The 22,760-nt window shown below is 37.1% G+C and overlaps 7 protein-coding genes across 7 annotated transcripts; 3 read left to right on the top strand and 4 right to left on the bottom strand.

The window, feature by feature from the left end:
- Nucleotides 1–1,440, bottom strand: EV154DRAFT_509803 (P-loop containing nucleoside triphosphate hydrolase protein; the record flags this gene model as incomplete). The annotated part of the gene is made up of 4 exons (XM_051601637.1): nucleotides 1,332–1,440; nucleotides 1,162–1,273; nucleotides 968–1,106; nucleotides 1–912 (listed from the first exon to the last, which is right to left on the bottom strand). Coding segments are annotated over exons 1-4 (1,187 nt in total), but the record flags the coding sequence as incomplete, so codon positions are not given.
- A 50-nt stretch (nucleotides 1,441–1,490) lies between these two features.
- On the top strand, nucleotides 1,491–4,040 carry EV154DRAFT_602851 (uncharacterized protein). Its single transcript, XM_051607317.1, has 5 exons — nucleotides 1,491–1,572; nucleotides 1,641–1,979; nucleotides 2,039–2,163; nucleotides 2,434–2,651; nucleotides 2,708–4,040. The coding sequence occupies exons 1-5, from the start codon at nucleotides 1,511–1,513 to the stop codon at nucleotides 3,941–3,943; spliced, it is 1,980 nt and encodes a 659-aa protein (XP_051457290.1). The 5' UTR covers nucleotides 1,491–1,510; the 3' UTR covers nucleotides 3,944–4,040.
- An 841-nt stretch (nucleotides 4,041–4,881) lies between these two features.
- Nucleotides 4,882–9,012, top strand: EV154DRAFT_234496 (uncharacterized protein). The gene is made up of 10 exons (XM_051594514.1): nucleotides 4,882–4,966; nucleotides 5,031–5,106; nucleotides 5,180–5,960; nucleotides 6,047–6,584; nucleotides 6,643–6,724; nucleotides 6,797–6,871; nucleotides 6,928–7,035; nucleotides 7,100–7,907; nucleotides 7,971–8,613; nucleotides 8,679–9,012. Exons 1-10 carry the CDS (start codon nucleotides 4,918–4,920, stop codon nucleotides 8,939–8,941), a joined length of 3,423 nt encoding a protein of 1,140 aa, XP_051457291.1. The 5' UTR covers nucleotides 4,882–4,917; the 3' UTR covers nucleotides 8,942–9,012.
- A 58-nt stretch (nucleotides 9,013–9,070) lies between these two features.
- Nucleotides 9,071–11,826, bottom strand: EV154DRAFT_234505 (sulfate transporter family-domain-containing protein). The gene is made up of 6 exons (XM_051594515.1): nucleotides 11,629–11,826; nucleotides 11,439–11,545; nucleotides 11,318–11,388; nucleotides 11,083–11,244; nucleotides 10,447–11,017; nucleotides 9,071–10,380 (listed from the first exon to the last, which is right to left on the bottom strand). Exons 1-6 carry the CDS (start codon nucleotides 11,791–11,793, stop codon nucleotides 9,171–9,173), a joined length of 2,286 nt encoding a protein of 761 aa, XP_051457292.1. The 5' UTR covers nucleotides 11,794–11,826; the 3' UTR covers nucleotides 9,071–9,170.
- Nucleotides 11,827–11,842: 16 nt separating this feature from the next.
- Nucleotides 11,843–13,504, bottom strand: EV154DRAFT_443768 (DExH-box splicing factor binding site-domain-containing protein). The gene is made up of 4 exons (XM_051597035.1): nucleotides 13,356–13,504; nucleotides 12,976–13,289; nucleotides 12,682–12,901; nucleotides 11,843–12,616 (listed from the first exon to the last, which is right to left on the bottom strand). The coding sequence occupies exons 1-4, from the start codon at nucleotides 13,493–13,495 to the stop codon at nucleotides 12,130–12,132; spliced, it is 1,161 nt and encodes a 386-aa protein (XP_051457293.1). The 5' UTR covers nucleotides 13,496–13,504; the 3' UTR covers nucleotides 11,843–12,129.
- A 2,336-nt stretch (nucleotides 13,505–15,840) lies between these two features.
- Nucleotides 15,841–16,336, top strand: EV154DRAFT_481693 (uncharacterized protein; the record flags this gene model as incomplete). Its single annotated transcript, XM_051598417.1, has 2 exons — nucleotides 15,841–16,108; nucleotides 16,167–16,336. 2 exons carry the CDS (start codon nucleotides 15,841–15,843, stop codon nucleotides 16,334–16,336), a joined length of 438 nt encoding a protein of 145 aa, XP_051457294.1.
- A 2,419-nt stretch (nucleotides 16,337–18,755) lies between these two features.
- EV154DRAFT_443769 (leucyl-tRNA synthetase) lies at nucleotides 18,756–22,434 on the bottom strand. The gene is made up of 11 exons (XM_051597036.1): nucleotides 21,865–22,434; nucleotides 21,560–21,793; nucleotides 21,369–21,476; nucleotides 21,175–21,290; nucleotides 20,566–21,100; nucleotides 20,351–20,469; nucleotides 20,185–20,283; nucleotides 19,920–20,109; nucleotides 19,776–19,851; nucleotides 19,611–19,705; nucleotides 18,756–19,540 (listed from the first exon to the last, which is right to left on the bottom strand). Exons 1-11 carry the CDS (start codon nucleotides 22,315–22,317, stop codon nucleotides 18,842–18,844), a joined length of 2,724 nt encoding a protein of 907 aa, XP_051457295.1. The 5' UTR covers nucleotides 22,318–22,434; the 3' UTR covers nucleotides 18,756–18,841.
- Nucleotides 22,435–22,760: the final 326 nt, after the last annotated feature.

A 22,760-nucleotide genomic window follows, 5' to 3' on the forward strand; every position in this document is an offset into this window, starting at 1 on the left:
AGTAATTGATCGGGCTCGATATCCACCCAAGTCATCTCCTGTGCCCCCGGAGCACCAGGCGAACAGGGAGTGAGATAACGAGCCAATTGATTTGGATCCTTCCTTGATGGAGCTTCTACCCATCTAAAATGAGTAGCCATCTGTACTTTTCGAATGGGTTGCATCAAGGCGTCTCTAACCAATGTAGCAATATCCGAACCCGAATAACCTTCTGTCATTTCAGCTAATTTTCGGTAGTCTGCTTGAGATAATGTACATGGTGTTGAACCCACGTTTAAAGCGAATATGGTTGCTCTTGCATGTAATTCAGGAAGTGGGATATAAATACGTTTTTCAAATCTTCTTCGGATAGCGGAATCCAGTTGCCATGGAATATTTGTTGCGCCTAATACTAACACACCATCCATATCATTTCCCACTCCGTTCATTTGTACAAGAAATTCGGTCTTGATACGTCGTGATGCTTCCGATTCACCTTCACCACGCGTACCGCACAAAGAATCGACCTCATCAATGAATACGATGGATGGTTTACTCTCTCTTGCCATTTGAAACAATTGTTTCACCAATCTTTCACTTTCGCCAAGCCATTTTGAAACGAGATCAGAGGATGAAACCGAGAAAAAGGTGGAATTGGCTTCTGTGGCGACGGCCTTGGCAAGAAAAGATTTACCGGTACCGGGGGGACCATATAATAAAATACCTCGCCAAGGTTTACGTTGTCCTGTAAACAAATGTGGGAATTTGATGGGTAAAATAACGGCCTCTTTCAACGCTTCCTTGGCACCTTCTAATCCTGCTACATCATCCCAGCGTACATTTGGTTTTTCTGTCAAAATGGCGCCTGTTAAAGTAGCTCGCATCTTTTTCATATCTGGATCATCCTCATCCTGACTTAGTTCACCCTTTTTTCTGTTATAGAGGTGTCAGTAAAGGTATACTCAAAATTAAATATATTACACACTACTTTTTGGAGACGCCATTGGCGCCCACCGGTTCCCTTTTCTTTTCTTGCTCGTGCAGGAAATCTTTTAGCATTTCTGCTCTATCCAGATACTCTACAAATCTTTTTCGGATAGGATCTTTTAAGCGATCATTCTTTTCGTCTATATAATACAAATGTTTAGCTGCGAAAGTCTTTGTAGCAGGAGGTAGGCATACATTTTATAGCTGTCATAAAGTACTCGAGGGCATTTTGATAGTGGCTGTATGCTTCCTTATAGTTGCCTCTGTGGTCTTCTTCAGTTGCCTTTTTGACGATTTCAATCGCCTTCTACTTTTTCTCTGTTAAAAAAGAAGGAATCTCCAGTTTTTATAAAGTATATACATACTGCAAGAAAATCAGAATTGGACATGGTTGAGGGTAAACCAGAAAATATTCAAAAACCTTGGCATGCATTTTTTTTTTTATTTTATTATTTCTCGTGTGACTCTTAAAAGTACGTCATGTCGATTATTTATTTTTTCTATTTTTTCTTTCTTCTCTTTTTAAAACCAAAATCTCTTGATCATGGACGATTCTAATGCTGAAGACAGACCTGAACAGTTCAATCAAGAACCAAAGGATCAACAGTAGGTATTTTTGAGAGGGGAAAAAAGATATAAAAAGTAACAAAGACAAAGAACTAAATAAAGAGTAGAAATAACAATAATGGAGGTAAACCTCCTTTTCGACCCATGATGCCAAATAATTTTGATCCCGTCATGAAAATGGGTATGATGAATCCCGTGCAATATCAACACTTCCAACAAATGATGATGATGCAACAGTTCCAAAGACAACAGCAAATGCAACGCCATTCGGCCGCCGCCGCCGCGGCAGCAGCAGCAGCAGCAGCAGCGAACAATCCATCGAATATTCCTCCTGAAACTCAAAAACCGCCTACTGGTTATACGTGTTTTAAGTGCGGACAACCTGGCCATTGGATCTACTATTGTCCCAATGTTCCCAAAGGACAGTTTGTTCAACGAACCCAAAGGTAATGGTGTAGATCATATATTCTCTCTCTCTCTCTTATTAATAATAATTTATTATTAGAATGGTTGAGAATGAAACTAACCAGCAAGACCAAAAACCTCAAGAGTTATGTTGTACAGTGTGTGAGAAATTAATGACAGATGCAGTGCTTTTACCATGCTGTGGAAAATCCTTTTGTAAAGAATGTACGTATGATTGCTTTTTTGACAATCCTTATTGTATTATCTTTAGTCTGTATATTGTTATTTCTTTATTTTTATATATTTTATTCAGAACAAAGCATCGTCTGAAATGGGGAACTTTTGATGCCACTTTTATTTTTTTTGTTTTGTCTTCAATGTGTTTATTTGAGAATGAGGGAAATAGCGTGGATAGGATAAAAGAAGTTCTAAAGATAATAGCAAAAAGGTCTTTTTGGTAAACCCACATATTTATACTCTTCTTTCTTTATGCAGGTATCACAACAACTTTAGAAAAATCAAACTCGTGTCCTAATTGTCATGCCGATAATGTCTCCATTGACCAATGCATTCCTAACAAGACATTACGCTTAGCTATTGAAGCCTATATCCAACAAGAAGCCGAAAAGAAAAAAGATGAACCCACAGAACCTCTTCATACTGGTGATGAAGATCCAATGGATACCAAAGAAGAATCTTCCCAAGTGGCAGAGGTAACAAAGAATAGGAGACTCTTATCTCTGCACACGATATTAACACCATAGTATAGTCTTCTACAAAGGGAAATGTTCCACCTCAAGTCTTTGATGAGGACAGAAAGATGCCAATGCGAAAACCCATGATGAATAATATGATGATGCCCACTCCCGATATGTTCCCAACACCAGATATGAATTGGATGAACATGGCAAGACCTCCGTTTATGAATAATCGCTTCCCTGCTTTCCCTACGGGTGACTGGAATAATAATGACATGGATGGTAGACCTCCCTTTATGCCTAATTTCCCTCCACCCCAATTTAATAACAATAATGAAGAGATGTACATGCCTCCTTTCCCTGGTATGCCTCCACCACAAGATATGTTTGCTTTCAACAATAACTTTAGAGGTGGCTTCATGCGTGGAAGAGGTGGTAGAGGACGTGGATTCCATCATAGTGGGAGTACAAGACGTCATGACGACAAAAAACCAGAGGATATCATCCCACTTGGCCCTCGTTCAGACCGCGCCTATTCCAGATCACGATCACCTCGTCGTGATGATCGTAGTGAAAGCAGACGTAGCGAAAAGCGGGAAGACAGAAGAGATGACAGACGACGTGATGAAAGAAGAAGCGACGACAGACGAAGCGACGACAGACGGGATGATAGACGTGAAGACAGAAGAAGTGATGATAAGGATTCTAAACGTTCCGATGATAGACACGACGATAAACGTCGTGATCATTCAAGCAGAAAGAGATCAAGATCCCCAAAGGATGAACGCTCTTCTTCACGCCATAGATCAAGCAGATCTCATCACACTTCATCAAGACGCCACTCTTCAAGATCAAGATACAGAAGTCGAGACAGAGCAGAGCGATCCGACAGAGACAGATCGGATAGAGACAAATCCGACAGAGAAAGATCTGACAGAGAAAGATCCGACAGGGACAGATCCGACAGGGACAGATCAGACAAGGACAGATCAGACAAGGACAGATCCGACAAGGACAGAACCGACAAGGACAGATCCGACAAGGATAGATCCGACAAGGATAGATCCGACAAGGACAGATCGGATAGGGACAGATCAGACAGAGACAGATCCGACAGGGATAGAAGTGTAAGATCTGAAAGAGATAGAAACGAGAAACCGGACAGAGATAGAAGTGAACGATCAGACAGAGACAGAAGTGACAGATCCGATAGACTTGAAAAATCGGAACGCTCCGAAAGATCTGAACGAGACAAGCCAAGAGAAAGAAGCGAGAGAAGTGAAAGAAGAAGACACGACAGAAGATAATCCTTATTTCTTTCTAATGCAAATAAATTGTCAATCTTAGTCAATATGTCTTCATTCTCCTATACATTATATAAAATAAACATATATGTCACGGTTATCTTGTTCTATTGCAATGAGCGGAAGTAACACTTAGGAATTTATTTATTAACTTCGTAGTGATATGTGGTTTGTCAGCCTAGTATATATACTGGATCATGGTTTAATTTTTTAGGTTGTCTGCTTAAATGTACTAAAAATCAGTTAACGCTAGCATCATTATTGTCTGAAAAGTAAAGAAAAGTTTGTGGTCTTTCTAATCATAGATGTCGACCACTTCTATAATGTTTTGACTTTCCCGAGTATATAACCTATTAAAATATTCAAAACATGAGCTTATAAATTGTCATGGTGCTATAATGCTCTACGTGTTTACCTCAAAGCCCTCAAAAAGCCCTCAGTAATGCTACAATTACCATAATTGTGCCTATCCTTTTTCTTTTTATCATTTTTGCCATTGAGGCGGTGGTTTACAAATCCTAGTGCGACTGTGCTTCTATCCCCAAATTCAATAAGTTTAAGGAGGTGTAAACAACTGCTACGATAAATGACTAAAAAACCTTGAAATATAACTAAATATACAAAGCATATTCAGATTATTTCGCTTATTATGCCAGATAGAAATCTAGTAAGCTATTTAAAATGAGCAAACTTATCGGTGTGGTCTCACAACTCAGGCATAAAACACCTATCAGTAATGTATTACTCATGTAAACTCACTTGGGCTTAACAAAGATTTGCAAAAATAGGAGATTCGTTTAAAGCTGTGTCACAAACTGTATGTAGATCATTAAGTGATAAACAACCTTAGACGGCTAAGCCCTTCTAAGGAGGAGATGTTTCTTAAGGTCATCAATTATGGCGTATAATTCCTTTCTCTTTTATTGTTTGTTGATCTTTTTTTTTTATTTTCATTATTCATAAGGAGTGCCAAGTTTATGGACGAGCTATACGATCTTTCTCATAACGACTATTGTGTTAGCATAGGTATTAAGTGTATACAACACAGCTTTCATTGATAACAAAAGACTGATCGTCATGTATGAAATAGGTTTCGACGAAGACTATCTGTATTCTCGCAGTTTTGACAGTGGGAGCAAACAAGGAGTTTCACCGTTTCAAAACATGTAAGATAATACAAAGTTTGGTTACAGAAATCATCTTTTGTCTGTATTGATTTCTACTTCTTCAATAAATTAGACAACAAAGGGCGTCTGGATTATTTGATATCGGCAGTAAAAAGGTTTTGGCTCTCGGAGTAGAAGCTGAAAAACGCAAATGTGAAGATAATCAGAAAAACATATTCTATACGAACAATATTTTCTTGGAACTTTATAACAATTATTTAAAGAGAAGGTTTAAATCCTGTAAGCCTGCTTTATCTGAAGCGAACGATCAAGCTAGTTGTGCAGATGATACGTATGAAATGCTCGTGCAAGAGGGAGTAAAAAGATCTTTGCAACATCTTCAAAAATGCGACCCATCAGCTTTAATACGTGTAAAAACCGATCCAGATATGCAGTGTCACTATGCGATTACTCTTCCAACCATATGGGAGATAGAAGTACGAGAAGAATTGATTCGTCCACTTTTTATTGAAGCTGGATTAATTGCCAAACATGATCCTCCCAGCAGATTACTCTTTTACAGTCAGCTTGAATCCGATTTTAGGTATATACAGTCTTTGGACTCGGATGAATGTTTAAAGATAAATTCTACTATAAAAAATGGGCAACAATATATCATGTGCGAATTGAAGTTAACACAAAACGAACTGCTTGTCAATGTTGATCTGTTTTCCGCTCATTATCCCCCCCCCATAACGACATCAACTGACGACAGTTTCAAAGTAAAACTATTAGAGTCAACTTCTTTTGATATTGCTCTTGATCTTGAAATAAAGCAAAGTATAGAAAAAGAGTTTAAAGAATATGGATTTGCTATACGGACAGATGGAAACATGGGATTTTTCATGCCCAAGGTAATTAACAGAAATGAATACTAAAATTAGTTTAGTGTACACACAAGGAGTGCTGAACATTTTTGCCCCATATTCTTTCTCTCCAGATATATTCCAACTCATATGATTTTACCATTACAAGTTCGTATGACAAGATTCATAATTCAATTGAATGGAGCGCTTGTTTAAGACATGATGGAGCAATAGCCGTAATGAAGAGTTGCATGGTAAACAGTTATAAGAAAATGTCCGACTATATCCTGAAGATTTTTCTGGATAAAATGACAAATTTACCACAACACACAGGCAGTAGTGAGCGTGAAGTAATTTTAAAGCTTCGGGATAGCCAGTTTACGGAAGCAGATGGATTTGATCATCAATTACTGTTGGATAACTTGAGAAAAGAATTCAGGGACTTGTGTGAGAATTCGCTGCATTGCAAAATTATGACGTTTGGATATTACTCAAAACATGGCACGTTTATTGAAATGAACGATACACTTTTCGGAAGTACATTGCAGATACAGTATCAGCTGGAGATTTTGAATTCACAGAAACCGCCCATGATCATGCCTGAAAACAAAAAAGTGATTCGTTCACTATCTTTAGTTGAGTATCCCAGGAAAGATATCGTAATTGATTTAGGTAAGACTTAATCCGGTACAAAGAGTCGTATCCCACTATAACCCTCTTGTTAATACAGTTATATCATTTAATTCGGTTTGCTTTACGTTTTCATCGGGAAAAAATTGTAATCATATTGAGACCTTTAAATATAGTAAATGGTAAGTTTTAAATTTCTCTAAAAAGCCTTTTGAAAATATTATATTAATCTTTTCTTGTATGTGATTGATTAGCAACGTTTATCCTCTAAATACCTTCTTCGTGCAAAAAGAATTATACCAATATCCATTACTCAAAATTGATGAAAGGTATGAACGGAAAGCAATTAAACGTGTGTGTATTAACAAAAATATTTGTCTCTTAGGTTAAAAACATTCCTGGATAAGCAATTTAAGATATACTTAAATTATAAAGATACCCTTAAAAAATCAGAAAAAAAGAAAAGTTTCATACTTCCGAGTTTTATTGACAAGTAAATTCTATATTAGAGATGTTAGATAAATGTCTATTAATCACAAGCATTTATAATTGCATAGATTAAAAAGAAAAGCTTATAACCTTGTTGGCTCATCATTGGAACTAAATCAAGAACAAATCCAGGAAAAAGATGATTGGTATAACGAAGAACCAGCATTATCTATTAGACATATTTTTTCCACCACGAACAAGTTAGACGTCTTTTTTTCAAAATCCAGTGTTACGTCTACATCCGAAAATGTCGATCAAAAGCATATTCTCATTCGTCAAAGAGAATACATTCAAATTTTCTTGATTATATACCTAGTTTATCTCGAGAATCTGGCAAAAAAGCAAGTAAAAGCAGACCTTAGCTATAAAGAAAACGTGGAAAAGTTTGAATGTGTTATGTCCATAAAAAAATCTCTCCAAAACAAAATGCTTGGTCCAGGTGATACTTTAAAAGAAATCTTTACCGAAGGTGTTCTAGCGACAAAGAATAATGCAAATCAAAAGACAAGAATCACAACTCAAGGAGAAAATATTCTTCCTGCAATTCAAGACAAGTTGGGTATAAGTCTTGGGCTCAAGACTTTCTTTGTTGTAGCACAAATACAAGCAAACTATGTTCAGCTTACCTTACACCAAGTTGTAAGGACTGCGACAGAGGAAGAAAACGCATGTACAATAATAGTTCATGACGAAATAATTCATACTGACAATGTGTACGAAAGCCTATGTAAAAATATTTGGTGCCATGTTCAAGCAGATAAGGAATCCAAAGACTGTTTCTCACACATGGTAAAAGGATGTTCGATTCATGATTTTCACTTGTCAAAGGATTACAAACACGTAATTTCAATATTGAAGCAACATATCTCTAAAGTTGTAAGTAAAGCAGCAAATTATTTTTAGGCATCAAGTTAAACATAATATCATCCTATATTTTAGCTCACATCCAAAGAAATCAGCATAGATATGGATTTTCAAAGCGAGATAAAAATAGATCCTTCTACGTGTGCTTGCAGCTTACACATTTCTCTCCGCAATATCTTTCATATTGGCATAAAACCAACGATACAACATGTTACCACAATCATTGCATCCTCACTAGTAAATACAAGTTTATTTGGAAACTACAACGTAGATTATATCTTTGGTTTGGGGAACATTTACGACATGTCGAGCAACTACCCACTCCATCAAGCATACACTAAGACGTTAAATAATTTTATTGCAGCTAGTATCGAATCGAAAGGAAAAGATACTCAAGGTTACTTTTTTAAGGAGTCACTTAACCAACTATTACAACAGACACATGGAAATATCCCACGTCATGAGAAGCTTTACCAGGTATATGACGAGTCCTATGGTATTTATATCAAAGATATATATCCTTATCAAATAGACAACGATCTTTATTTATCGTACACAAGCCCCCAAAGCGGTAAAAAGGTGAACTTGCATGAGGGGTTTGCCGCAGTAGTAATACAAAAAGGGCAACAAATACTTAATACTGGTTTCAGCATACAATTCAACCTGGAAAACATGGATTGGAACCCGTACAGATACAAAATATATAATTTGAGTTTAGGTTTTTTTTCTCCAAAGCAATACGAAATACCCACCACAAAGTAAGTGCTAATATTTTTTTTTTAGTTTTTGTAAAAATCAAAAATCTTGATCACACCAAGTCAAAGGATGTTCTTTCTCTGGAAGGTCTTTGCTATGACCCTATATGTGCTGTTAAATTGAGCAACGAGGAACTGACCCCAGGTTCTGCCGTTCAAATGGAATTCAAGTACAATCATTATAATTCTTCTCTTCGGGTCGCCTTAAAGAAACATGGCGATGGTTATGACTATCAGGACAAGTATAAATGCGCCGTCTTAACAAAACATTTAACGGTCGCCTACTTTTAGACTGTATTATCAAGCATTTTTGCGATAAATTACAGCAAATAATGAATAAAGTGAAAGTTGTTTGTTTTTACTATAATTAGTGGGCAATCATTGGGTTTAGTTTAAAACGATTTATTGTTAAAAAATAAACTACATTGAACATGGAATTACAACAAAAGGAAGATGGATATATATATAATATGATACACAGGAATAGAACATGGAGCAAAAAAATGCGGGTATAACTAACTTAATGCGAAGCTGGTACATTACTATTGGAAATAGCTTCATCAGGAAGAGTCTCACCGGATTCCTCCAGGGACTGACGAATTTCCTGAGACTCTAGAGCAGAACGAACAGCATCATCAGAGCTCCAATGGAAGAAAGGATAGCGATCTTTGGGAATAGAAATACCCCCTTGAACAGTCTCTACATAATCAGTTTGACCTTCCTTTACGTCCTCTTCCTGATTTACTTGATTTTCCATATCAGCATGTTGATGTTCGTTATCACGTTGAGGTCCATCTCTAGAAGCAGGTACAACCGGCAAGACTTCTTTACGACTATCTCCAGGTCTAGGTTGAGTGCCGAATTGGGCTACAATAAGACAGCGACGAATAGCAGGATGCAAAATATTTACAAAATGAAATTCAACGTGATGTCCACTATAGCGGTTCAAGGTATTTTGTGCATCCACAATTGCTTGAAGTCCGCTTGAATCCAGACGGTTGACACTCGCAAAATCAAGAATAAGAGCATGAAGACGGGGCAAGTTGTAGCGGGCAGCCAAAGTGGCAGGGGTAGAATCATCATTCCATTGTCGATCTCCTTTGCTCAATACCTTGCCACCAGATCGGGTACGAGTTTTACAATAGGTAATAATTTTATCAGAGATAAAACTTGAGTTAGGGTATGTGAAAGATTCATCGACACGACACATAAGAATGCCGTCAGGTAACGATTCTACAAGTTTACCGAGAGAAGGATGTTGTTCAGGAACATATAAAAAGTTTTGATGTTCAGTGGTTGTAAATTGCTGTTTTTTATCTTCTTCATAAACAACAGAGTGAACGGACGAAAGAGGGATACGACCTAAGCCCCAGAAACGTGGACGAGCAATACGGAATAAGAGGATAACAATAGACATGGCAACAGATGCATAAATACCATATTCAACTGTGGAGAAAAACGTGACCAGAACAGTAGCAACAAAGATCAAAAGTTCCCATAAGCTTACAGCCGCCAGTCTCTTTACGTAGCTAGGTCCAGAGACCAAATCTGCCACAGCGTGGATGACCACAGCAGCCAAAACAGCATCAGGAATAAAATAGAAAGCAGGCGTTAAAGCATAAAGGGCCAATAATACAATCAACGCAGAAAAGATACCAGCAATAGGTGTCTTGACACCTGATCTTGCTTTAATAGCAGTACGGGAGAATGAACCAGTAGAAGGATATGCACTAGAAAAAGGAAATTTAGTTCATTGTTTAAAAATAAGGTTTTTGTGTGTAATGTGTAAGACTTACCCAAAAAAGGATGCCCATATGTTTGTGAACCCAATAGCAATAATTTCTTGATCTGGATTAATTGTGTAATCATTAATTCGACCAAATGATTTAGCAATAGCAACGTGTTCAAGGATCAAAATGATCACACCGGATGGAAGGGAGCTAGCAATTCCTGAGATTACGGAGGGACGGATGGTGGGAATAGCCATAGCGGTGAAACCAGCGGGTACTGTTTTCAAAATACTGATGGGGCTGGTTGATTTACCGATATTGATCAAGAACGCAAACAAGGTGCCAAAGATGACCAAGAGACCATTTCTCATGATACTGAAGAAAAAAAAATGCATAGAGTACTTTGGATACCGTCTACCGAGGACTTGACAAGCATAGCGGACGCCATACAACCAGACCAAACTTACGAGACCAAATGCAACATCAACTTTGGTGTTGGGCAAATTCTTGAAGAAATTTCCAAAGATTAAATAGGAAGAGTCTTGTGTATTCATTCCTTTGATGCCAAACAGCTTGGGCATCTGACCAATTGTAATTGTAATGGCTGATCCACTCATGAAACCAGCAATTGCGGGTGCTACATAATGATAAAAAAGTATGAATATGACGTCTGTGAAAAGCATGGGGAAATGCTGTTTTTACCTGGGATAAAGTCAACTAAAATACCGAGTCGCACAAGGCCAATAAACATAGCAATAATGCCTGTGAATAAAGACAACGCCACAGCAATTTCTGGCCCTGTGATAGTGGGGTCTGCTGAAGTCACACGCGTTACTGTCTGACCCACCAGTAATGACATGACGGCTAAATTAAAAAAGAGATTGCTGATCAGTTTGTTTGTACATAAATCTGTAATGTTTATTTTTGTTGTGTTTACCTGTGGGACCAATACTAATATCTTTGGAGGTAGCAAATAAACAATAAACACATAAACCAACAAAGGCAGTACTGTAAATAACGGTTAGTACCTCTATTGTTTGCATTTATTTGAAACTTACTATAGGCCATATTGTGCTGGCAATTCCGCAATCTTGGCGTAACCCATACTCTGAGGGACAATTACAATTCCTACAGTAGCGCCGGCAATTAGATCACGGACTAGCCACTAGTATCGAACAAAAAAAGTTAATTCGGGCTCCAGGATAATTTTTTTTTTTTTTTTTTTTTTAAAAAAAAAAAAAGATCTACCATTAAATTATAGCGGTGAAGCCATGTTGCGATAGGAAATAAGCTGACAATGTACTGCTTTGTATACTCTGGTAAATGTTTAAAAAATTCTTGGGTTTGACGTTGATGAGAGATATCTTCATAGTCAATGATAATCTCTTCTTTGTAAGGAGGAGAATTAGGCATTGTTATGGAGTAAAGACAAAAAAATTATTTAAATGAAAAAAAGAAACCGATAAGACGTGTTGTGATACCTCTCTATTTATATATTCTGCATTATCACACAAAAAAAAAAAAAAAAAAACGATGTAGTAATCATACAAATCGATGGCGCAATATTCTTTCCTATGAACGCAAGGTTTTGAAACGCAGACCCAGAGGAAGTTTGAGGGATTCGTATTTGCAATGTTCCAAATCTTCTTTTTTTTTTCTGATGTGTCACTCATCCAATTAGAGTTCGTAATCATATCAACCAGATTAAGGTTTTTTTATTTTTTTTATCATGTTCAAAATGTGACAACTTTAATATCTATCACGACGTCTACTACTACTGCCACTATTACTACCGTGTCTACTACGTCTGTCATCATCGTCATCGTCTCTCCTTCTATCATCTTTATGTCTTTTGTGTCTACTATCATCTCTGCTTCTATCCCTTCTTTTGTCATCACTCTTTTCTCTTCTTCTGTCACCGCTTCTATCTCTTCTTCTGTCACCGCTCCTGTCTCTTCTTCTATCACTGCTCCTGTCTCTTCTTTTATCATCACTCCTGTCACTCTTTCTATCATCTCTTCTACTATCTCTTCGGTCGTCTTTTCTTCTCTTGTCGTCCCTACTAGGACTGTCTTCATCGTGTTTTCTTTTTGAAATCTTTTTAAATAAGCTTGTATCCTTGTACTCATATGCAGCGCGTCTATGTTTCGATTTATTGTCCTTGTCTACTTCTTCTGGTTTAGCGCCTAAGCCTAGTAACGCCTCTCTTTGTTTCACAGGTGGAGCGGGAGGTGCACTAATTGTTATTTTGATTTAGTCCGAGACATTATATACAAAAAAAAAGATAATCATAATACATACGGTGCCTTTTTTCTATTTCTACCGATACCATCACCTTCATTCCATCCTAAACCTCTCAATAGTGCAGCACCGAATTCTTCCACTGGAATATTATCGTAGGCATCCATAGTGGTTTCGTCAGGTCTATTTTCCAGATCGTCTTTTAATAACGATGCTTCATTGACATGAATAACCTTTTTTGGTTTATTGTCTTCTTCATCCTCTCCTTCGCCCAACGACTCTATTATTTTTTAAGGGGGAAACAACCGTCAATCTACATCCACTACACTCTAATATCTTCTGTTTTTTTTTTACCTTTGATAAGTGCTTCAATGGCTCGTTCCTCTAAAGTCTTGGGTGCTTCCTCGACTGTTTCTATCGTATCTTGTTCAATGGTTGTTGTCTCTTCACTCGTGTTTTCGTTCGTGATGGTCTTCTTTTTCTGAATTTGTAAACCAAACGAGGTTGCAGACTGTAAAAGCACTTCTGGTTTCGAGTCGTTGCTAGATTGCTGCTGCTGCGCCCGCGCAGGTACATATAGCTCTTTTTTGCTTTTAGCAAGAGCTCGCCAGTCAGCATTTGGTAAAGGTGATATACTAAGAGGTGCAATTTCTTTTTTTGGTACAGCTCTAAAGAAAAGAGTGAGTAAGCGGGTGAGTTACAAGACCTGAATGGTGGCATGAATAACGACTTACTCTTTAATTTTATTATCTTCAAATCCTACCACAAGTTCATCGTTCACATGGGATTCTTCATCTTCATCATCCCCAAAAATGGCTCTCTTATTTTGAAATTTAGGCCGAAAAGCCTTTGATTGAAGTGGTAATTTAGACATGGTTTATATGCAAAGGCAATAAAAAATAATTATGAAGTGAATGAAAATCTTTTGATAGCAGTCCCTATGCGTCGCAGCAGCAGGAACATTTACGTCATGGTTTAATTTTTTTTTTCTTTTATTGTGCATGATTTTTCTCTCGTTGACAGGGTTTTATCTGTTATCTACACTCTTTGAAAGGATTGATACAGAAAGAGAAATTATAATGTAAATGTCAATGAGTTTATAGTATCAAAGATTTTTTTTTTATCTTGACATACTGGGGGATTTCTTTTGTTATGACCAAATTCTTCGAAATATAATGCAAATTTCTTGAAGCATGAACGTCTCTTTGCCATAAGGGCTTACAGAAATAATTTAAGCACTGTCACATGCCACCCAAAGGAACACTAGGTTTTTATGTTCTTAGTATTATCATGCAAGCTACTGGAACAAGTAATAAAGCTCATGTATCCCGTCCCAGGCCCATTCTCTCAGTCTTTTTCTAAAACTTGTGTCAACGCTGTACCAACTCTGAAATTGCTCCCTTTATTGTAGATGGAAATGCGGCCTCCTCTTTGTCCAAGTTTATTTTTTTACTTGCTTCCAGTTTTTCCTTCAGTGACCCATCATTTTAATTATACTAGTCTCCGCCTCTTTGTTTATTTTCTCGTTTCAGTGCTTTTTACCATATGTGATAAAATATCGGCCGTTTCTGTGTCTACTCTTTGTCTTCCTGGTGTATTAAATGCCTTTTTAACCATTTCATCAAGTTTTTAATTATCACATCTCTTTCGAGCTATTATAAAAATGTCTAATCCGTCATATCTGTTAAATTAAAATTTCAGATCTAAAAAAAAGAGCAATTTATGCAGTGAATAAAGGATTTTTTTTTTCATTTAATTTAGCAACTATTTTCTTACAAACAACGGATATTTCACTTCTTAAATAATTCAAATGCCTGTGAGAGGCAAATCAGCCGTCATAAAACGCAAGAAAGCATGCATTGATCCTGATGCAAGCCAATATACTTTGGGTTGTCAACAGTTATATCAGTTATTTTTTTTTTATACTTTAAGCAAATTATGGGTGGGAAGTTTTATTTATATTAGGTAACCTTAAGATACGCGATTTTTTTTTCTTTTAAAAAGAAAAAACTGTATTGTTTGCCATAATTCCCCATCATGCAAGCGACTATATTCTTTTAAGGTTTGGTTCGGACAACCGTTGAGTGATATCCGTTCGTACGAAAGAGTTCCTCTATTTCAGAAAGTCAATTTATGTTAATTAATTGATTACTACACTAAAATAACACAAAGTTAGTTGCAGTGTAAACAAAGGGATTTCTATTCACTTGTAAAATAAACCTGTCTCACAAGGAAAATCTCACTGGTAAGAAAAAAAAAAGAGGAATACATATTACGATATAAGTGTAGGAGTGCTATCATTTAAAGAGTAAGAGCTTTATTTCAAATAGATTTTATTACGTTCTTCAAATATGAAACAATTACACTTTTTGATTATGTTATTACATAATTTCACATGGAATGAGAGAACCAGTCATTTTGTTTCTGGCAGAGGGAGTATAAATTGCTGCGCCAATCTATTATTTTTCTCTTTTCTTCTTTAACCGGGCTTTTGCACGGAAATGTCTAGAACTCCCTATTTTTTTAAAACGTATTTTTTTCAAATAAACGTATTTTTTAAAATCACGCGATGGTCTACACGTTGATTGACATGCCATATCATCTAAACTTCATGGGATGATCGATTTCTGTTTTCCATAAAATCTGCTTCACTGTCATTACAAGCTACTATTGGAACGCAGATAGACAATTACCAAGCTCTGGCTTGCTTGGGAGGTTTTTGCAAGTGTTTCTATTTTAAGTAAAGGCTCAAACATTATGGATGATAAAATAGACAAATGAAATCATCCTGACATAAGCTTGTTTATCTATAAATAAAGCTGGTTCACACACTTTATTCTTCTCCTTTTCTTTTCCCTTAACATACTTCTTTAATCGTATGAAAGTAACAGATCACGTAAAAAAGTTAGTTAGTAATGACTCTTGTTTCTTTGAAAAGAAGCTAAAATGAAAAAAGATATATTGTGATTTTGCGGTTGCAGCTGGTCTTTGCTATATGAGGGCGACCTCCTAGGCAGAGTTCTTGAGTTTTTGGAACTCACGAACTGTGAATAGCAGGGATGCATTTTAAATAGGTGCAAACATACTGGCCTGCTGGTCTTCTGGCCAGAATTCCTGTAAGTAGTATAAAAAAAAATACGTTTGAAAAAAATACGGAGGTCTAGACATTTCCCTTTTGCACTGCTTAACTTTAATTTTTTTTAAAAAATAAACGTAATCATGATTTCCAAAGAAGAAGCAAGCTGTTTATTTTACTGCAAATCTTACGAAGAATCCAACGTCAAGACATGTCTAGAATATATTGAGGAATCGCCAGACGTTGAACTGTGTTATACGAGCAACCCAGAAGATCCTTTGCTTATTTGTAGGTCTCGGATTTATGGCTCAAGAGTCTACAAACTTTACAAACTCAAACGAGAACTAGAAGACGAAGCAGCTAAGACCAATGAAGCAGCTACGAGGGAAGATAAAGAAGACTTGATGTTTGGTAAAGCTTGAAAGAAATTAAAATAATAAAGTGTAATTTAACTAAATTTATAATGCAGAAAATGATAGTCAGATTGTAGAGTTCTTAAATCACATTTATCGAAAAGAGGAATATCTTTTCGATCCACGTTATAAATTAATTTCTGTGCATGATAAGGACATCTTATCAGTAATCTGGAAATTCACATCTAAGTTTGACAAGAAAGCTCTTCTAGGATTCAGTCAATAGCTAAATAAAAACAACGTTGATTTGACATCGATTGAGCCAAAAAGAAAAATAAAGATCTCAGTGGTCATCCAAGCCTTGGGCGAGTGGCGATACTCCACGTAACGGCGGGTACCAATAGCTGTCATTGATAGCATTTTGGGGTTTTCCTTGAAGCAACGAGGGCTTTTGAATTGCCCAATGACAATGGGATGGCCTTTGTAGGTACCATCTGCATTGCAAAGTAACCCCACAGTCACATGGGTCTTACTTTTCTTCAACCCACCAAGTGGTTGTGAGCAAATTGTTCTTCTTGGTGGTTGATTGTAGTACAATCTGGTCTCGTCAAAGTTCATAATATCAGCAAGAGGATAATCCGTCAATTCTTCCCGAATTTTGTCAAACTGGTCTTGAATGCTTTGGGAATTGACATCAACAGAGGCACATTCACCATGAGTTGGTCTACATTTTAAACCGGGACGTTTGAAGACCTTGGAAGGCCATCCATCAGAAAAGGTAATATCATCAGTGATGGAGTACTTTGAACGAGCGATGCGCTTGACGTACTCGATGATACAGGCACGGTTTACTGGTATGCTGCAGTCATCATTCATATGATTCACGAATTTTTCCACTTTTTCGTCAAGTTGAGGATACTTGGGTAGCTTCAAACTCTTGCTATTCTTGATAACAACAATGTTAGAATACAACTGATCGGCATTGTTGAGGATGTTTGACACAGTTTGTTGTGAAAGAGGCTTTATTAAATCAAACTTTTTTTGTGCCCATTTTTCGAGCTTTATCTGATTGGTGTTTCCCATTCCAAACTGATCTAAAATTTCAATTTTTTGGGAAATTGTAAGACGTAAACGTGTGTTGCTCATATTGAATAAAATAAAGATATGCAAGGACAAAACAAGCACAGAAATCAGAGCTCGAAGCAGACAATTGAATGTCTTGCACAATGTCAACTATGGTCAGTTAAAAAACAAGAAGAAGAAAAAAGTACTGATTTCTTTTTTATTATAGTTTCTGTAGCAGAGGATATCTTACAAGTATTACCAAATCACCACAAAATCATCAATGACTTGAAGGAAGATGGATACCAGGTAGTTGGGTACAGTCGGAAATCAGTCGTTGCGTCGGAAAATCGAGTTAGCTGTCTGCAAAGAATGGTAATACTTGAATACATAGAGCAGGTCCTTACGACACTGGATGCGGCTAAGATGAACTACACATATCTTGTTCTTGACAATGCATCCAATCACAAGGCTGCACTTATTGAAGATTGGGTTGGGAAACGTGGTTATAAACTTCTCTTTTTGCCACCTTATTCTCCTTTTTTAAATCCGGTCGAAGAGTTTTGGTCCAAGCTGAAGACTGTTGTAAATAACGATCCTTCCTCTGTCAGTGTCGTGATCGAGGCTGTATACTTAATATATGACTCTATCTGCACTTCTTACATCTTCCATTTAATAATCCTAAAAATAATTCTTATTGATACTGTTATATTAAATACTGATCATTTACTTTATGTATAGGCTTGATCTCATATCATCCTTCATACGAGTATAAGACATACATTTAAATAATAACATTGATATGAAAACATATGAAGGTTACATCAGCCACATTGAGGTGCCACAGTTATCTGAATTAAGAACTACATTTTCCCCTGAATATAGTGCTACAAGACATACACAGTTTAAGAATGAATGTTACTGTTATTGTTATTGACATCTCATTATGGCCTTTCTATATGGGATCATTACATCCGAGTATTATCTAGGTGAATCTACCCACGACCGTCATCAGCCCATCTGTGATCAATGTCTGAAATAATGCGTATATAAAGACCCCCTTTTATTTGTTTAATAAAGCCTTAGTTAATTTTTGCAAGTTTGATAATTTTCTTGTTTTTATTTATAAATCTATATCGATTTCCACAGAGTTGAAAGGTATGTTATTGAAAGATTAATAAAGGCAACGACATGTATCGACGAATGGACTGAGTCTCATGTGCTCGATTGCGAAAAGAGTGAATGTCATTTAAGTTTAATAATTGATGGAGAGGATGTCAAAGTAATAGAAGGTCCTTTTTTTTTTGTACGTGAAGGTGGTGTGGGGTGGACGAAAAAAAAAAAAAAACCTCTGTACGTATAAAGCTCTGTCTGTAACAAAATAGACAATTTTAAAAAAATGGATGAGGTCTAGCAATCTATATGTCACAATAACTGAATTTAAGCCCTGAGATTGAGTACATATCCCGTTTATGTATACGAGACCTCATCCATTTTTCAAAAAAACGGACGAGATAGATCCATTACCCTAACCCTAACTTTAAGCTTAACCCTAACTAACTAACTAACCAACAAAAATCAAGTGGGGGGATATATTCCCGAAAAAAAAAAAAAAAAAGAGCCTCCACTTTTCAACCAAAGCATAGTAACGGATGCGTATTTTTTTATACCCACTAACGATTATTTATTTGAAATTCTACATTTTTTTTTTATATATTTTTTACATAAATTAAAGTACAAAATTGATCAATTCACCCTTCTTTGCCAAAATCAATTTACGAACAGGTTTATCTGCCAACCACTTTTGACCGATCTCGGAAGCTCTCACAAGTTTTTCAATTTCTTGTGCATTTCCAGCCAATGCTTTAGGCACAGTAATACTTAATCGTGTCTTACCATTGACTTGTACAATACAATCCACCTGATCTTTTTCAAGTGCTTCTGGTACAAATGTAGGCCATGTCTGTTCAAGTACACTGTGACTCTTCTCACCTTGTCCGTGCAACGATTCCCAACATTCTTCACTCATGGAAGGTGTCATGGGGGCCATCATTTTCACCAGCGATTGAACAGCATGCTGGTACACAGCGGAGGCAGGTTCAACAGACGATGAAGAAACATGGTTGGACAGCTTGATGAGATCCGAAATAGCGGTATTGAAAGAATACGAATTGGACATGCTCTCGGTGACTTGTTTGACGGTATGGTTAGTCACTCTGTACATTTCTCTTTCTTCGGTTGACATGGAGGTAAGAGCTGGTATCTCGTTGGATGTGAGGGTAGTGGATTTGGAAAGCTTGAGGACCTTGGATAACCATCGTTGCATACCAATGATACTGTCACTTTCCCATTCGAGAACTTCAGAAGGAGGTGCCTTGTACAAGATATGAAGACGGGTAGGGTCAACACCGCACTCCTCTACAACCGACTATATATGTATATAAAAAGGCATCGATTGTTAGTAAAGATATAATTTTTTTTTGGACATTGTCACTTACAACAGGATCAACACCGTTATATTTACTCTTGGACATCTTTTCAAATGAAATCAAAGGTTGCTCACCGGTAGCAATGATTTTTGGATTATCATGATCTTGATTTTTTTTTTTTTGAGCAGGGTTAGAAAATAAACACAAAATCCCCTTTCTACAAATATGTTTTACCTGATACGTCTACTTCCTCAGGCTTCAAGAATCTTGAGGTCTTGGGATCTTTATAAGTACGACCATGAACCATACCCTAAAAAAATTTCCATATGAGTTTGACTGTATTTGTATCGTTTAAATAGATATATATAGATGGTTTACCTGAGTGAGTAAGACATTAAATGGTTCACCGTTACCAGGTTTAGTATTGGGTAACTCTTGATACGCGCCTTGTTTCAACAATGCCTTGGAAAAGAAACGGGAATACAAGAGATGAAGAATGGCATGTTCTACACCACCGATATAAATATCCACAGGTAACAAAGAAGAGGCCTTGACTGGATCAAATGGTCTGTTTCAATTCACCACCCGAGTAACAAAAAAAGATTTTAGGATTCTTGAACAATGGATATTTTCATTAACTTACAATTCCTTATTTTTAGGATCTGTGTATCTCATAAAATACCAGGACGAATCCACAAATGTATCCATCGTATCTGTCTCTCGTTTTGCAGGTCCTTGACACCTATGTTATTCTATTAGCCTTTATATATATATATATAAGAAAAGGGGGGGAGAAAGGAAAAGCTTACTTTGGACACTTGCAGTTCACCCAATCTTCTTTACGAGCAAGTGGGGATTGTCCTTTACCGGAAAATTCAACATCTAATGGAAGATTGACTGGAAGATCTTCTTTTGGAACAGGCACCACCTTTTTGTGTGTGTATGTGTGTTAAAAAATTGGTGGAGGGGAATCTATAGATATGTACCCTATTTTTTTTTTTTAAAAAAAAAAAAGTCAACTTACTTTGCATGAAGGGCAGTGGATGATAGGGATAGGTGCACCCCAATATCTCTGTCGAGACAAGAGCCAATCCTTTAATCTAAACTGTGTAGCAGGATGACCTACGCCCATACTTTGGGCCGCTTTTAAGATTGCTTTTCCAGCCTCCTTTGATTTCATGCCCTGATAAGGACCTGAGGCAGCGGTCAGAATACCTTGAGCCACATAGGGAACGCTGGTATCGACGCCGGTTGACTGATCCAAGTCCTTGATGGCGGGTTCAACAACGTACCGCATCTGGTCGACGACTCCATTGACTTTACAAAACTCGAAATCACGCTTATCATGAGCGGGAACACCCATGACAGCTCCCGTACCATAATCGGAAAGGACATAAGGGGCAACGTAGACTGGGATATCCTCGTTGGTGAAAGGGTTAAGTGCATACAAGCCAGTGAATACACCCTTTTTATTCTCTTCGGCTTCTTGCATATTTTGTTTCTTGTTAAGGTCTTGGACGAAATCTAATACAGAATCTGCTTGTTCGGATGGAAGGTTTCTTTTTTAGATACGTGTGAGTAAAAAAAAAAAGAGAGGATATGATAATATATTTTTTTTAAAAAAAGGTCTTACTCTCTGGTGACTAAAGGATGTTCAGGAGCAAGTACAAGATATTGTACACCAAACATGGTATCGGGTCTACTGGTGAATACCTTGATGGGTTCTAAATTGGCAGCATTGGATGAAGTCTATAAAGATGAAAAAGTTCAGTCTCTCTCTTTCGCTCCAAATGGATATCCCCCCCCCCGCATCTCTCTTTGTCTTACAATATTGAAGTCAAATTCAGCACCCTTTGACTTTCCAATCCAATTTCTTTGCATTTGCTTTACACGTTCAGGCCAATTTTCCAAGCGATCGATATCTTTTAAAAGATCCTAAGGTAAAAAAAAAAAAAAGAGGGTAAATAGATGAAAGTGGTGGGTAAGAACTACTAAAGGAAATAGTTACGACTCGTTACATCAGCAAATTCGGTGACTTTAAAGAACCATTGTCTCAACTTTTTTCTTTCAACAAGAGCACCGGAACGCCATGATTTTCCTTCATGATCGACCTGTTCATTTGCAAGCACGGTCTTATCGACAGGATCCCAATTCACGACGGCCTCCTTTTGATAAGCTAATCCCGCATGATACATTTCCAAAAAAATATACTGTGTCCATCGATAATATTCTGGATCGCACGTCGATACTTCCTTTTGTGTAAAAAAAAAAAATTATGTCAAAAAAAAAAAGGTTTCAGGAACAAAAAGAGAGAGGAACTTACTCTAGACCAATCAAAACCAATACATAATTTCGAGATTTGTTCCTTCATAATGGCAATATTTTTCACGGTCCATTCAGCGGGATGGATACCTCTTTCGATAGCAGCGTTCTCGGCAGGTAAACCAAAGGCATCCCAACCCATAGGATGGAGGACATTGTATCCCTTCATTTTTCGAAAACGTTGAATGGTGTCACTAATGGTATAGACACGCACATGACCCATGTGCAACATGCCACTTGGGTAAGGAAACATGGACAGTGTGTAATAATCGGGTTTACTGGGATCCACAGCCGCTGGTGTCGCATGCTTCCATCGCGTCTGCCATTTCTCTTCAATGGTTGCAAAATCCACGGGTAATTTACGTGTAGCGTACTGACGTGCTGAACCAACCACCAACGTGGCTGGTAGTTGTTTATGCTGGAGTAGACTAAACGTCGAACGAACTTTAAGCATGGGCGAGTTCTCTTTTTAAAAAAAAAGGTGTTTGCAAGAAGAAGTGAAAAAAAAAAAATCTGACAACCCCTTGTTGCTTTTTATGGGCAAGGCAAATTTCAGCCAATCAAAACAAGCTTGTACTGATTGTGCCGGGAGTGGAATCGCTACTATGGTAGCGCACGATAAATGTTGGGGGGGTATATGATGTAAAATTAAAAAAAAAAATGGGATTGAGTTTTATCTATGTGTGTTCCAATGGTTTTTATGATAGAAATAGACACGAGAGTGTTATTTATAAAACAGAATGAATTTATTTGTACTTTGATTGCCCTGACTATTTCAGCTATTGTTTGCCAATGAATTTTTTTTTTTTTTCAGTAGTAAAAACAGTGAAAAAAGATATGCCTCATGACCGAGGGAATCCAAACTGTGATAAATGGAGGAATGCACTTATGCAAACT

Source organism: Mucor mucedo, assembly GCF_025094135.1.
Source record: "Mucor mucedo strain NRRL 3635 chromosome Unknown EV154scaffold_49, whole genome shotgun sequence".
Taxonomy (NCBI): Eukaryota; Fungi; Mucoromycota; class Mucoromycetes; order Mucorales; family Mucoraceae; genus Mucor; species Mucor mucedo.

Coding starts and splice junctions, on each gene's coding strand:
- EV154DRAFT_602851 (XM_051607317.1), top strand. CDS start 1,511: ATGGACGATTCTAATGCTGAAGACAGACCTGAACAGTTCAATCAAGAA. Junction 1,573..1,640: donor CAAGAACCAAAGGATCAACA/GTAGGTATTTTT, acceptor AATAAAGAGTAG/AAATAACAATAATGGAGGTA. Junction 2,652..2,707: donor AATCTTCCCAAGTGGCAGAG/GTAACAAAGAAT, acceptor ACCATAGTATAG/TCTTCTACAAAGGGAAATGT.
- EV154DRAFT_234496 (XM_051594514.1), top strand. CDS start 4,918: ATGGACGAGCTATACGATCTTTCTCATAACGACTATTGTGTTAGCATA. Junction 5,107..5,179: donor GTTTCACCGTTTCAAAACAT/GTAAGATAATAC, acceptor TCAATAAATTAG/ACAACAAAGGGCGTCTGGAT. Junction 5,961..6,046: donor TGGGATTTTTCATGCCCAAG/GTAATTAACAGA, acceptor CTTTCTCTCCAG/ATATATTCCAACTCATATGA.
- EV154DRAFT_234505 (XM_051594515.1), bottom strand. CDS start 11,793: ATGCCTAATTCTCCTCCTTACAAAGAAGAGATTATCATTGACTATGAA. Junction 11,018..11,082: donor TTTAGTTGACTTTATCCCAG/GTAAAAACAGCA, acceptor ATCATTATGTAG/CACCCGCAATTGCTGGTTTC. Junction 10,381..10,446: donor ATATGGGCATCCTTTTTTGG/GTAAGTCTTACA, acceptor TCCTTTTTCTAG/TGCATATCCTTCTACTGGTT.
- EV154DRAFT_443768 (XM_051597035.1), bottom strand. CDS start 13,495: ATGTCTAAATTACCACTTCAATCAAAGGCTTTTCGGCCTAAATTTCAA. Junction 12,902..12,975: donor CATTGAAGCACTTATCAAAG/GTAAAAAAAAAA, acceptor AAAAAATAATAG/AGTCGTTGGGCGAAGGAGAG. Junction 12,617..12,681: donor AGAAATAGAAAAAAGGCACC/GTATGTATTATG, acceptor AATAACAATTAG/TGCACCTCCCGCTCCACCTG.
- EV154DRAFT_443769 (XM_051597036.1), bottom strand. CDS start 22,317: ATGCTTAAAGTTCGTTCGACGTTTAGTCTACTCCAGCATAAACAACTA. Junction 21,477..21,559: donor AAGTCACCGAATTTGCTGAT/GTAACGAGTCGT, acceptor TTTTTACCTTAG/GATCTTTTAAAAGATATCGA. Junction 19,541..19,610: donor ATAACGGTGTTGATCCTGTT/GTAAGTGACAAT, acceptor ATACATATATAG/TCGGTTGTAGAGGAGTGCGG.